The sequence below is a fragment of the Dreissena polymorpha genome, chromosome 15 (genome assembly GCF_020536995.1).
Source record: "Dreissena polymorpha isolate Duluth1 chromosome 15, UMN_Dpol_1.0, whole genome shotgun sequence".
NCBI classification, from domain to species: domain Eukaryota; kingdom Metazoa; phylum Mollusca; class Bivalvia; order Myida; family Dreissenidae; genus Dreissena; species Dreissena polymorpha.
Genome location: NC_068369.1, coordinates 34,163,081 through 34,177,925, shown reverse-complemented (window position 1 = coordinate 34,177,925; position 14,845 = coordinate 34,163,081). Strand labels below are relative to the sequence as shown.

Genomic DNA, 14,845 nt, shown 5'->3' with positions numbered 1-14,845 from the left:
AATGTTGCCATTAATATAAACCATGTTGGCAACATAGTAAGGCAACAATTAGTTCAGAGATTTTTCAAATTGAATTAACCCATAAATGCTTAGTGGACTCTCCCATCCTTCTAAATTGGATCAATGTATTTCCAAAATTAGGGATGTCTAGTATATTTATTTCTATATTTATAATATTTCTTACAGAAAACAGCGTAGGCCCAGATGAGACGCTACATGATGCGGCGTCTCATCTGGGTCTACGCTGTTTGCCAAGGCCTTTTTTTCTAGACGCTAGGCATAAATGGGTTAAATAATGAAAAGAAGAACATCCATCTACTCATAAAATAACTTCAAAACTTTGTGTAAAAATATCAATAATAACAATAAGAATGGCATCATTTGAGACTGTAGATTTAACATTCATTACTTGAAGGTTTTAACATTTTAATTTCTTCTTCAATTGTTTGGGGCTTTAATCTAGCAACTTTCAGTTGTGCCAGTATCAATTGCTTCTTCAATCGTAGATTTACTTGTTGTAGATGGATGTTCTTCTTTTCTGCTATAAGGTTGTCCTCTGCCAATTTGTTGAAACTTGCCCTAGCTGAAACAAATAACAACATTGAATTAAAATTTATAAGGTTTTTTGTTATCAATGCAAAAAATACCATAAATCGTGGAATTGAAAAAAAAAGTTAAATTTGCTAAATCGATTTAACCATCTTAATTATGTCCATTTCATGCATATCTCATAAAACGTATAGTGAAAACCATTTGAAGTAATGACACATCAAGTAATTGCTTGTTCACATTTGTTATATTGACATAATAACATTTACATATTTCATTACCTGCATCAGAAGCAGTGTTTCTTGAACATTGACTTACACAAGTAAGTCATTTACATTCATAAATATTTATAAATATTTGTCATTTGTGTGTGTGTTAATTTGTGGATTGATTGGACATGATGGTTCATATGTGAGAGATATCCAGGCGTAGGTCACTTACAGCTTGCTGTATGGCCTGGATATCTCCCACATATGGACCATGTATCATTTATAAATGTCACTTACAGCTTGCGGTATGGCCTGGATATCTCCCACATATGGACCATGTCTCATTTATATTTCTTTTTCATTTGTGTGTGTGTTAATTTGTGGATTGATTGGACATGATGGTTCATATTTTAGAGATATCCAGGCATAGGTCACTTACAGCTTGGTGTATGGCCTGGATATCTCCCACATATGGACCATGTCTCATTTCATTGTTATATATTAAGTCAGTCTGTATTTTTTGGTCCTGTGCTGTAAATGTCAGAGATACCATGGTTAGAAATCTTGTTAGCACCCATAAAGATTTCTGCCATAATAAATCTTGACATATACATTACAAACTTTTAAAATCAACTGACTTAATTTTGTGTTTATGTTGGTTTGTATTGTGCTGTATTGTGCTGTTTTGTACTGTTTGGGCAATCGGTCACTTGCCTTAAATAAATGACCAACTAATTGTTTTTAACGAAAATTCAATACTGCTCCAGCAGCTGGAGTTTCACTTCTTCATATTAAAGTAAATTGTCAAAACTTAAAAATGTAATCTTTTTTATATCTTGAAACTTTAATATCAACAACAAATTAATTCATGTATTATTTTTGCAAGTGAGACATCTCCCATGAATACAATCATTATGTAGAAAAAAGTACCTGTTTTTTTATAAATAAAGCTGTGTGTTTTTTTAAGGGAATACATCATTTATGTTTGTATGAAATACAAGATTTTGACAAACATCCCAGCTTTTGTTCTTATTTTCACTTCAAATGATTATTCAAACAGATGAACCACTGTATTATCCCGCAGTCTAGATAAGAAATAAGTTGGACACAATGACTATTATAATACAAATAGATGTATGTGTGAATATAAAATAATTGTTTACCTCTTTTACTCTTGTTTACGGTTGCCATTTTCATTAATTTGGTTTTGGTCTCTGTAAAACAATTATTCACTCATGAGAATCCTGGAAAATGAATCGAAATGGACTTAAAGATTTGGTAAAATATATACCTCACTTTCATACCTGCACATTGGTGTGGAATTGACCTAACTAGCTTGTGACCTCACATAATTACATTCATAACATGAGTGATGTTTCAATGTTTCAATGTATTACTTTAAATAAAAGCTGTCTCCATAGGATGACATATGACCCCTATAAACGCTTTGATAGAAGTTATGAGCATTTTTGGAAACCTAAACGCAGATGTCGAAACCTAAACACGGACCCAAAGTTCAAGGTCAAGATCACAGGGGTCAAAATGTGTGTGCACATGGACAGGCCTTGTCCATATACACATGCATACCAAATAAGAAGGTTACATCTGAAGCGACAAAGAAGTTATGAGCATTTTTTGAAACCTAAACGCAAAGTGTAACGGACAGACAGACGGACTGACGGACAGTGCGATCACTATATGCCCTCCTTCAAGGGCATAAAAAAAGTGATATTAAATGCTACAAATGGCAGTGATGAATTAAATATGTATGCATTCGGTGAAATATGAATTAAATTTACTTATAATACTCACTAGTCCCTGACGAACATGGTCCAGCTTCATCTGCTGATGCAAGTTGGGATACACAACATGACGTCTTTTGAGCACCTTCAAATATCAAACAATTTGTTAGTTTTTAATGAAAATAATGAAAACAAGGGCTGTTTGTAAAACACGCATGCCCCCGAAATAGGATGTCAGTTGTAGTGGCAGCCATACGCTAGTCACTGTGACCTTGACCTTTGACCTAGTGACCTGAAAATCTGTAGGGGTCATCTGCATTGCATGATCAATGTACCTATGAAATTTCCTGATCCCAGTCCTAAGTGTTCTTGAGTTATCATCCGGAAACCATTTGGTTGACAGACCGACCAACCGATATGTGCAAAACAATATACCCCCTCTTAGTATACATATATCATAACACAAAGTTTACTCAGAGGCTAAAATTCTTCATGTCATTTGTTAAAATTAAAATGGACTTTTTCAACCAATTTACCTATTTGTCATGAATTTACTTACACAAATTACATATTTCAATTAGTTTTGAATATTTATTTTTAGTTGACCAAAAAATTAACATAAAAATAAGGCTGTTGTTACTAACCTCTTTCATCTAATGTAAATGGCAAGCTTGTGGCTCCATCTGTGTAATAAACACAACATAAATACATAATGCATCAGTGTTATTTGTATTCACTCATTTGCAGATTTTTGTTGTTAGCATACATCATTTATAAAACCACTTGCAACATTGGAGAAGATAATAAATACAACCATAGATATTACATTTTGATAAACCTCATGATAGTTGAAAGAAAGCAACATGATCTAGTATTAAACAATCGATGCTGTATGTACTAAAAGAATGTATATATTTTCTTATAGAACATACATGTACTTTACTCAACAACACAAGTCTTCGTCAATGCATTTTAGATATATTAAATACATGTATTGAGCAATGAATAGAAAAAATTTATTAACATGTTATGTTTAATACAAAAGCTTTCTCCATTCGCAATTCTGTAATTAGCAAAGATGGATAGCGTAATCTATTTTAATAGTTTACCTGTTGGAATCTTGCCGAAATCTATGATACTGGGTAATAGGGTACCCTCTGGAGCTAAGTAAATAAAGGAATACAGATAATTTTCACTTGAACAGTTTATAATTAACAACTGGGGAATAGGGTACCCTCTGGAGCTAAGTAAATAAAGGAATACAGATAATTTTCATTTGAACAGTTTATAATTAACAACTGGGCAATAGGGTACCCTCTGGAGCTAAGTAAATAAAGGAATACAGATAATTTTCATTTGAACAGTTTATAATTAACAACTGGTTAATATGGTACCCTCTGGAGCTAGGTAAATAAAGGAATACAGATAATTTTCATTTGAACAGTTTATAATTAACAACTGGGCAATAGGGTACCCTCTGGAGCTAAGTAAATAAAGGAATACAGATAATTTTCATTTGAACAGTTTATAATTAACAACTGGTTAATATGGTACCCTCTGTAGCTAGGTAAATAAAGGAATACAGATAATTTTTAATTGAACAGTTTATAATTAACAACTGGGCAATAGGGTACCCTCTGGAGCTAGGTAACTAAAGGAATACAGATAATTTTCATTTGAACAGTTTATAATTAACAACTGGTTAATATGGTACCCTCTGGAGCTAAGTAAATAAAGGAATACAGATAATTTTCATTTGAACAGTTTATAATTCACAATCAAACATAGATATGATCTGTACTGAAAACAATTCAAACAAACAGACAAAGGTGAAATATGATGAATCTTTAATAAAATACTTTTGTTTTGTTAATAACTTTTGCTGAATGTGTCCAGATCTTCAAATGTCTTACCTGAATCTTCCACCGGTACGGGCTGTGGACGCTGTCCATGACGGCGATGTCGCCGGCGAGTGACGTCATATTGCCGGTGAGTGCGTGACGTTCTGATGCAGCCAGTCGATGACGCCATAGGCGTCGTCTTCGTGGAATCGTTCCATCTTGCCTGGACACGTGGAACAATTTATGGAAATGTTTATATGTATAGTTATATATCTTTAAAAAAAATTCAATTCTTTCGCGTGGCGTAATGGATATGATGTCCTCCGAGCTATCGGGAGGTCACTAATTCGATCCCCACTGTGCTGCGCTGTGATGATATCCACCAAAAACATTAAATGCTGGTTCTACCCAGGAAATGGACTCGAGAGCGTTTATATAAGCCTTCGGCAAACGACATAAAATAAATGGGTTTAAACTAATTTAAAATAATTTTATTCCATTGACAAAATGAATTAATGCCGCGTAGAGTTTACTGAAAGTTGGTATGTTTCACGTGCCTCATTTGATCAGTGCAAAAAAATATAAAACTCCATAAGTATTTAAATAAACAACAGCCTTTAATCATTCGTTTGCAATTGTTATCTTATTGACCAAAATACCTAGAAGAACTCGATTATTAAAGCGATAAGTACACCACGTTTGTGGCACGCGTACAGTTAAGTATTAAGTAAACATTTTAGTTCATGCTAATCGTTTACGAACACGAACATGTTTAAGTGTATTTATTTCAAACGAAACAGTCTTTTTCGTTTAATTTCTGATGTCAGTTTAGCATGCATGCACTTGAATTATCTCCCTTGTCTTGCCTTTTCAAATAATTGTATAAGAATAATGCCAAGAAAAAAACGAGCAAATTCGTTGAATTGATATCCACCGCCGAATAAAAAAAAATGTATGGAATGGGTGCAAATCCTTTGATGATTTATAGAATCCTAACAAAATATGACATATTTAGTACAAATATCGAATAAGCCTATTGTCTTGCCTTCTCACATCATAGTATTTGAATAATGCCAAGAAATAAATGAGCAAATTCGTTGTTTTGATATCCAACGCTGAATAAAGGAAAACATGGATTGGTTTAAACCCATTGATGAATGTTAGAATCCTCCCAAAATATGACATATTTAATCATAATTAGTAACATTTAACCTAAATGTGAAATATTAAACCTTCACCTTAGATACCTAAGTCTAACCTGCGACACACAGACAGATAACGGACAACAATCGTAGAAAGTTATTACATAACCCCTGAATGCATAGTGAAGTAATGCCTAAACTATGAATAATTCATACAATGTGGTATATTTTACCTCAATGTGTGACATTGACCTTGCCTCTATGGTTATGGGTCTCAGATGCATGGCTTTGGTTCATATTTTATTGGAGATTAGCTTACAACAGGAAAAATACTTCAAGTAAAAAATGGCCATACAAACTTTGTGATTGACAAATGGTTTGCATCGCAATTGCAAGGGGATCATTCTCTTATCATATCCATATAAATACGCGTAACCAAGTTTCAATGACATCAGTCCAGCAGTCCCCAGATATGAGACACACGTTTTCCGGACGGACGGAAGAACAGATAGACACGGCACAAACTTTATCTCTCGGCCTACGGTGGGTGGTATGTATGCAATAAATAGCTACACTTTAGACAATCTTATACTTACCGATAAAGTCATATTTCACCTTACAAGGTACGCAGATCTCGGTCGCAACCTGAAAATGAGCGTCCAATTCTCTTCGGCTTTTTCCGACCAGACGACAAATTGAACGAACTCGGAAAACGTGACGTCATGAGAGCATTTCCTGTTTATATCGACACCGCGAAACCTTTCAATGGCTGATCTCCTGAAGTTTCCAGAACAGCGGATTTGGCGCCAAAAGTTTGTCGACGAAAGCCGAGGCGATCCGCTTGTATGGATCCAGAACGAACATAAACTTCAAATCGTTTTCAAAATCACTCGGATTTGCTTGATAGAGGGGTTTTGGTCGATGCACTAAAGCCAGGTTGATGTCCACCTCAAACTGATGGCTGTACTTCCGCTTGCGTGGACTACTTTTCTGTATCATGTAGATGAAACGCTGCCAAAAGGTCGAGCACACTTTTTCCACTGGGCAGTAGAGGCTCCGGACTTGTGGTACGGGGATCATATACTTTATCATGGACGCGTCCTTGCCTTCTAGCGGGGACGGTTGAATGAGATTAGAGCACCGGGCCCAAACCCTGGCCGCTAGCCCGTAACCGCTTACATCGTGATTGCTGTAGTCGTCCGCTCGCTCATCGGCCTTAATAAAACGGTATAATAAGGAAAAAAATAAGTGTCGAGTTAACCTGGAAAAACATTTTAGAGTCGGCACCAAAATTAACCTGCAATAACGAATACAGTTTAGAGTCGGCACCGAGAGTTAACCTGGAATAACGAAAAACAGTTTTGAGTCGGCACCGACAGTTAACCTGGAATAACGAAAAACAGTTTAGAGTCGTCACAGAAAGTTTACCTGGAATAACGAAAAACAGTTTAGAGTCGTCACAGAAAGTTTACCTGGAATAACAAAAAACAGTTTAGAGTCGGCACAGAAAGTCTGCCTAGAACAACGAAAACAGTTTAGAGTCGACACCGAGAGTTTACATGGAATAAGGAAAAACAGTTTAGAGTCGGCACCGAGAGATAACCTGGAATAACGGAAAACATTTAAAAGTCAGCACCGAGAGTCTACCTGGAAAAAGGCAAAACAGTTTAGAGTCGGCACCGAGAGTTAACCTGGAATAACGAAAAACAGTTAAGAGTCGGCACAAAAAGTTTACCTGGAATCACAAAGACAGTTTAGAATCGGCACCGAAAGTCTACCTAGAACATCGAAAAATAGTTTAGTGTCAACACCGAGAGTTTACCTGGAATAACGAAAAAAATTTAGAGTCAGCACCGAAAATTATGCCTTTAAAGGCAAAATATGTAATAAAATACAACGTTGTATAAAGCTACTAAGTAATTGTTAAAGTCTATTTCTATAATGTCAATATATATAGTAAATCATAAAAAGTAGAAAACTTATTTGGCGAAATGATCGTGTATAATTTTAGTGATGATTGATGATTGACATGACACGCGATTTACTTATTGATGGGGCCTTAGAGATGTTTTACTAAATACAGCTGAATTTATACCAGCCTCCTCGCATAGATTAGACTGGAACCAGCATAGCTGGATCAAATCCCCTGCCTTCATAACCAACCACGTGATGATAGCCTAGCCACGTGTTACTTTCCAATCTTCATCTAAACCAGCAGGGTCTTTTCTAGCCATTTCAGGAAAACAAGTCTGATCACATTGGAATTATTTTAATACTTATGGATAAAATGGCAAATTAGGGGATTTTTTATCAACAAAATGGACGAAACTGGGATTTCTGTTATCAACAAATATTCCTGGGCATTTTGGGAAAAAATCATATGAATTTTAGTTAGGGCTGTAATGATACATTTGAATATTAAAATTACTCGAATAGGGCTGTAGATGAATTGTATTTGTTATTCGCCACCTCCCGAACCGAATATTTGACGAATACAAACAACGTGGTTTCGAGTTTGAAAGTTTAATCATCTCATTTTACCTTAAAAATGAAGGTTCATACAATAAACCCCTATATTTAAATGTTCTTCTCCTTATTCGGGCGTTTTTCATCATGTTTACAACACCCACTATGTTACACAGTAAGATTATCAACAATAATGGCGGGCACCGGTTGAATATTTACGACATTGAATTGAAAAATCTTTCGATGGTTGTTTAATATTTATTAAGGCAAATACGAGTGATTTGATGCTCAAACATACACACAAAGGATAAGCAGATGGAATTTCTTTTGTGTTTATCTTTACGCCAATGATTGTGCAACTTATCAACAAACATGGAGCCTAGCAAAGGGAATTCTATTGATATCGTTGACCCGCCTGCCAAATACACGTCATTTGTCTGGCGTTGTGTTCAAAGTTTAAGCAGTTCTAGTCAGTGTTTTGTTATTTCAAAGTGTTATATTTAATATTTTCAGTATGCAATGATACTGAATTAATCAAATTGACAAATACTCGTAGTTTCACACTATATAATGTCATGTCAAGTTGTCAGTATTACTTTTGATTATTGAAATTCATATTCGTGAATAAATATTCGTATTCGCCACCCTGTATTCGTGATACGTATCGTATTCGTTACCTAGTGTATTCTTTACAGCCGTAATTATAGTTATATACTTTGTTAGCACCCCCAGATAATTGAGAACAACTATGGCAAGTTTCATGGCTCTGGCTCATGTGTTAATGGAGATAAAGCTGTAATCTTATATTAAAAAGCATTTTTTCTAGATTCAAAGGGCCGTAACTCGGTTATGAACAGCTGGTGTACAATGCCATTTGGCGTGCGTCATCCTGTTAGCCATATATATACTGATACCAAGTTTCAATGAAATCCGCCAAAGCACTTCAAAGATATGGCTTCAGACGGACGGAAGGACGGACGGAAAGACAGAAGGACGGACAACGCCAAAACAATATCTCTGCGCCAATGGCGGGGGATAAAAAAGTTAAAATTTTGGCTTGGGATCGGGTCCGTTTGCTTTGGTATAGAATCTGTTGAACAGCCTTTTTTACAGCCAGTATAGTCAGAAAGTGTCATCCCTGATAAGCTTGTGCTGGCAGCAGGACGACACTTAATTAAACCCAGTTATCCCAGAACACGGCCCATTGAAAGACATAACATGATACCTGGATTGTCTGCTCTGATCAAATTGTCGCAGCAGGGTGAGAAAGACGTCTCTAAACTACATCATGTAGAATATGTTACCTGCAAGAATAGTACAGAATATTAGTAAAATATGTTACCTGCAAGAATAGTACAGAATATATTAAGGACAAACCTGCAAGAATAGTACAGAATATTAGGGACAAACCTGCAAAAATAGTACAGAATATAAGGGACAAAGCTGCAAAAATAGTTCAGAATATTAGGACAGAATTTTTTAATAAAATGATTTTCGGACCCGCCGACTCCAATTTTTGACGAAACAAACAAAAAAAAAAATTAACAAGATGTGTTTGTGAAACACAATGTCCCCCTATATGATGTTTGACCTTGTAGGATGACCTTGACCTTGACCCTTCACCACTCAAAATGTGCAGCTCCATAAGATACACATGCATTTCAAATATAAAATTGCTAGCTTCAATATTGCAGAAGTGACATTACATGAGCAATTTTGAACCATATATTTGACCTTGAAGGATGACCTTGACCTTGACCTTTCACCACTCAAAATGTGCAGCTCCATGAGATACACATGCATGCCAAATATCAAGTTGCTATCTACAATATTGCAAAAGTATTCATAAAATAAGCGATTTGGGCCACATATATTTGACCTCTGACCTTGAAGGATGACCTTGACCTTGACCATTCACCACTCAAAATGTGCAGCTTCATGAGATACACATGCATGCCAAATATCCAGTTGCTATCTTCAATATTGCAAAAGTACTCATGAAATGAGCGATTTTGGCCACATATATTTGACATCTGACCTTGAAGGATGACCTTGACCTTGACCTTTCACCACTCAAATTGTGCAGCTCCATGAGATACACATGCATGCCAAATATCAAGTTGCTATCTTGAATATTGAAATACTGCAAAAGTGTACATTAAATGAGTGATTTTGACCCATATATTTGACCTTTGACCTTGAAGGATGACCTTGACCTTTCACCACTCAAAATGTGCAGCTCCATGAGATACATATGCATGCCAAATATCAAATTCCTATCTTCAATATTGCAAAAGTTATTGCAAATGTTAAAGTTGGCGCAAACCAACCAACCAACCAACAGACCAACCAACCAACAGACCAACAGACAGGGCAAAAACAATATGTCCCCTACTACTATAGTGGGGGACATAAAAATCTTTTTTTTCAGATGCCAAAAGGTGGCTTTTAAACACGAAACGCTTGCCGGGTTTTCGAAAAAGTTCAAATGAGTTATAAATCATCATAATAAACCCAGTTTTAATTACCCACATTAATACGTGAACCTCCTTCATTGTGGACATGTGCTGGAATTTACCAACAGATACGCCTTCATTGTTTGTGCAAGAAGTTGAAGAACGCTACAAAGCTTTCATCAGCAAAGTCTGCTAATTTCCCAATAATTATGCAACCGTCAAATGAAATCCTGAATGGAACCGATTTGTAAGTAAATTTATAAAATTGATAGTATTAAAATGACTAAAAATATTATGAAAGCAATAAGAAAAGAACAATGTTAATTTAACAGGTGCTCGCAATGCGAAACCCATTTACGCTTATCAACTTTAAACATTCCATATTTTACGCACAAATACGGTCATATTTTAGAGATTAAAATTTTATGTGTTGTTTAATGTAGTTGAAGTGACATATTTGTGCATATACTGTGTGTTTTTTCGTTATTTTCAATGGGTACTAAACTTCGGTTTTGTTCCGAACTGGTTCGTACCAAAAGTTCAAAAATCGCAAAATCAACAATTTTAAAACGATTTCAAACCATGAAAGTCCAAATAAAATAGTCAAGTTTATTGGGGTTATTATTGGATTAACAGCTCCTTCAAGGCATTGAACTATCAAGTATGTTATCCTGGGATAAAATGTCACGAAGATCAATAATTATAACGATTATTAGGAACGCTATTTCTTTAATCAATACCATGACAAAAACACATGTTAACTTGTTTCAACAGGCATTTGTGTTTAACAGTTCCATTATTAAAATGTTCTGGGAACAATATATTTTAATTAAGAAACCAACTATTTCTGAAGTCAAAAGCACAGGTGGTTAGCGTGTGGCTATGATATTAATTAGTGAAAACATCATTTTGAATGATAAATAATCATATTATAACGAAAAATTAACTTTTCTGAAAAAAAAATATTTCACTATCAAATATATATATAACAAGGTATGCAACTCAAAATCAGCCCAAAACGGGGTGCATCGCTTTGAACAGCCATATCTTCATAAATATTGCAGCGATTTTCACGATCTCGGTCTTATTCAACGCAGAAATGAATTTCCTTTCTGGAAATGTATATGTCTTGCAATATTTTAACAAATGCTGGGTCAACTTTTAAGAAATAACACGATACACAACACGCATGACCCAGTTGACAGTGATCATGCTGTCTTTAAGACTGAAATCTTCACGGAGTAAAGGGCAACTTCCCTACAAAGTTCATGTAGTTCGATACCAAAATTCAATAAAACGTATGAAAAAACATTATTACCGTTCTTGTCGTTACATTCTGCATCAAGACTAACTGTCCAGCGCCGTTTGAAACCTTTGTTTACATACATTTCAACTAACTGACATTTTAAACATACGAGTGATTCATAAAGAATACATGATCACTGTCAACTGGGTCATGCGTGTTGTGTATCGTGTTATTTCTTAAAAGTTGACCCAGCATTTGTAAAAATATTGCAAGACATATACATTTCCAGAAAGGAAATTCATTTCTGCGTTGAATAAGACCGAGATCGTGAAAATCGCTGCACAATTGATGAAGATATGGCTGTTCAAAGCGATGCACCCCGTTTTGGGGTGATTTTGAGTTGCATACCTTGTTATATATATATTTGATAGTGAATTTTTTTTTTTCAGAAAAGTTAATTTTTCGTTATAATATGATTATTTATCATTCAAAATGATGTTTTCACTAATTAATATCATAGCCACACGCTAACCACCTGTGGTCAAAAGTAGGTCCTTCACTCGGTTAACTATATTTTGGATATGTTAAAATTCGGACATATATAAAGATAGTAACATTTATGTGTTGATTTGTTGTATATAGTTTGTACAAATATGTTTTGTGTTATTTCAGACAACAAGAATGGATGGTGGCAATTATCCTGGGTCTCTCTGTCAAGAAAAAGGTGTGAAAAAATATTCATTTAATTGAACCTGGAAATCAACCACCACAACAAACATATAACTTTTTAACAAAAGGTGTTGTTATAGAATTTGTGAAATTTGATAATAAACAGAAGTTGATGTATATCATGTCCAAATGACCAAATGTATAAACTGTTTAACAATTTGAATTGAGATGCTTTATTTTCTGATGTTTGATTTATTTTTCCTTTCAGATGATATATATTTGTGTGATTCTAGGTTTTAATAAATAATTCTGCAACATTTATGCAGCATACTGTTACATTATTGTTAACGTTATTATATTATGTTGGTTATCTGGTTTATCAAGTGGAAAAAATGTTAGTTATATAAAAATAAAGCTTTTAATATTAAGACTTATGAAGGTACATATTGTTATTTATGTATTAACATACTTCTCAGAGTAATAAAAATATAGTAAATGCCATTATTCATTAATGTAGAAAGGTTCCTTAAATAATTGTCCTTATTGATTAAGTTTGAATAACGGGCGGTTTTCACACCGCGATAAAGTGGCGACAACTTTTTTTGGGCCAGTGAAACCTCTGAAAAGCGTTTTATTATGCTATTTGTATTTGTATGCGGTATTGATTTTTACTGGACAATAAACTATAAATGTTTCTTTTAAACCTCAATAGCTTATTGGTTGTTTGTGTAGATAAAGTATTTTTAATGCAACATATGGATTCCTTGTGAAAAAAAAACATCAAAAAATCACCAAAAAGTTTATTATAGACAAGTGAAAAGATTGCATAACTTTAGAACTTATATATATATATATATATAGTTAAGATATTTTTAAAATTCAAACTAATTTAAAAACTGCACATCAAGACCTACAGTCTGTTTATGATCATTTTGCACATCAACATGTTTGAAAAAAATCACTGTGGTTGCTTAGTAAAAAGAACTTCATACCATAACATTTTTAAAATGAGTGCATATTTGGTCACCCATCTTTTTTTTCCGTCCTCCTACCAGACACTTTTAGAAAAAAAAATCCGTAAATCATTTTAATAAAAAATGTTGGCCTTAAGGATAAAATCTGATTTGGTCAAATATGCATCTTTTCAGTTAAAAAAAATATACCTGGAAGAACATGAGAATTGACATTAACTATCAAAATCCATATTTAAATATGCACCTTTTCAGTACATCCAATATTCCACTATTGGAATGATAAGCATTACCAGTACTATAGGGTCTAGAAGGTATTCAATGTCATATCCCTTTTATATTCATGTACTTGTAATGTAAATTAACATTTTAATTTTTTTTAGTACCGGTAATCAAATCAGTTATAATCGCTCATTGTTCATATGCAATACATTTCATAGACACATTTTTTTTCCGTTCAAATTTGGGGCCTGTAGGGGAACCCACTCCCAATTGATTTTTTTCCCCCAAAATGGAACCAACATATTCCAAATTGAAGGTTTAAAAAAATAAAAAAATAAAAAATCGTAACATTTTGTTCATCTTTGATGAAGCTGTTTAAATTAAACATTAGTAGATTTATTCAAAACATGCATATTCTCAATTAAAAGTATTTGTTAGCACAAAGACAGCATTACAAGTTTACCAATTTTAGCTAAAATGACGCAATTTTTCCCAATTTAAAGGGACCCACCCCTATTCCCAAACGGGTGGGAAAAAACGCTGAGACAACGACCAAGCATTGAGCGGCACAATCTCACTGGTTTGTCTGAAAGAAAGAACTAACAAGAATTTTTGTGTGGCACAATATAACTGGTGCCACGCTCGGCTGCGAAAGCTTGTCAGATTTTTTTAGAGGTCACAGTGACCTTGACCTAGTGACCCAACATGGGTGTGGCGAATCTTGGTCATTGGAAGAGTTGTCTTTCTTTTCACGTCACAAAGGGGCAGCGTCACTGAATACAAAATATGTCAAAATAATCATTATCATACATTTGTATTTTCCTTAAAACAAACCTTTTTAAGATTAAACAAGCAAATTTTTTGAATTGATATTCCCTGTCAAAAATACGTTTTGTGACACACACACAATGCCAATTCTATATCCCTTTGCATTGGGGGGCAATAAACAAGAGCACGGAAAACGGGTGTCAACACTTAGCTGTGGGTGCAGTTTTGAATAACTATAGGCTTGTCAGAATTTTTTTTAATTAGAGGTCACAGTGCCCTTGACCTTTGACCAAGTGACCACAAAATGGATGTGGCGTGTAGAACTCATCAAGGTGCATCTACATATGAAGTTTCAAAGATGTAGATGGAAGCACTTTGATTTTAGAGCCAATGAAAAGGTTTTAGCACAACACCGGCGGACGGTGGGCAACGAGCAGGCTATGACAATACCTCGGGTTTTCTCCGAAAACAGTGGAGCTAAAAATGTCTTAGTTTTGTTGTTGTTTACTTTCTCTATTGTTTTCACTATATGGAAAGCAAAAGTGATAAAAGTTTCATCTAAGA

The 14,845-nt window shown here is 34.6% G+C and overlaps 1 protein-coding gene across 1 annotated transcript; it reads right to left on the bottom strand.

Moving 5' to 3' along the window:
• Positions 1-266: 266 nt before the first annotated feature.
• On the bottom strand, positions 267-3,217 carry LOC127861198 (uncharacterized). The gene is made up of 4 exons (XM_052399608.1): positions 3,145-3,217; positions 2,571-2,645; positions 1,922-1,972; positions 267-583 (listed from the first exon to the last, which is right to left on the bottom strand). The coding sequence occupies exons 1-4, from the start codon at positions 3,209-3,211 to the stop codon at positions 396-398; spliced, it is 381 nt and encodes a 126-aa protein (XP_052255568.1). The 5' UTR covers positions 3,212-3,217; the 3' UTR covers positions 267-395.
• Between the last annotated feature and the right edge of the window lie 11,628 nt (positions 3,218-14,845).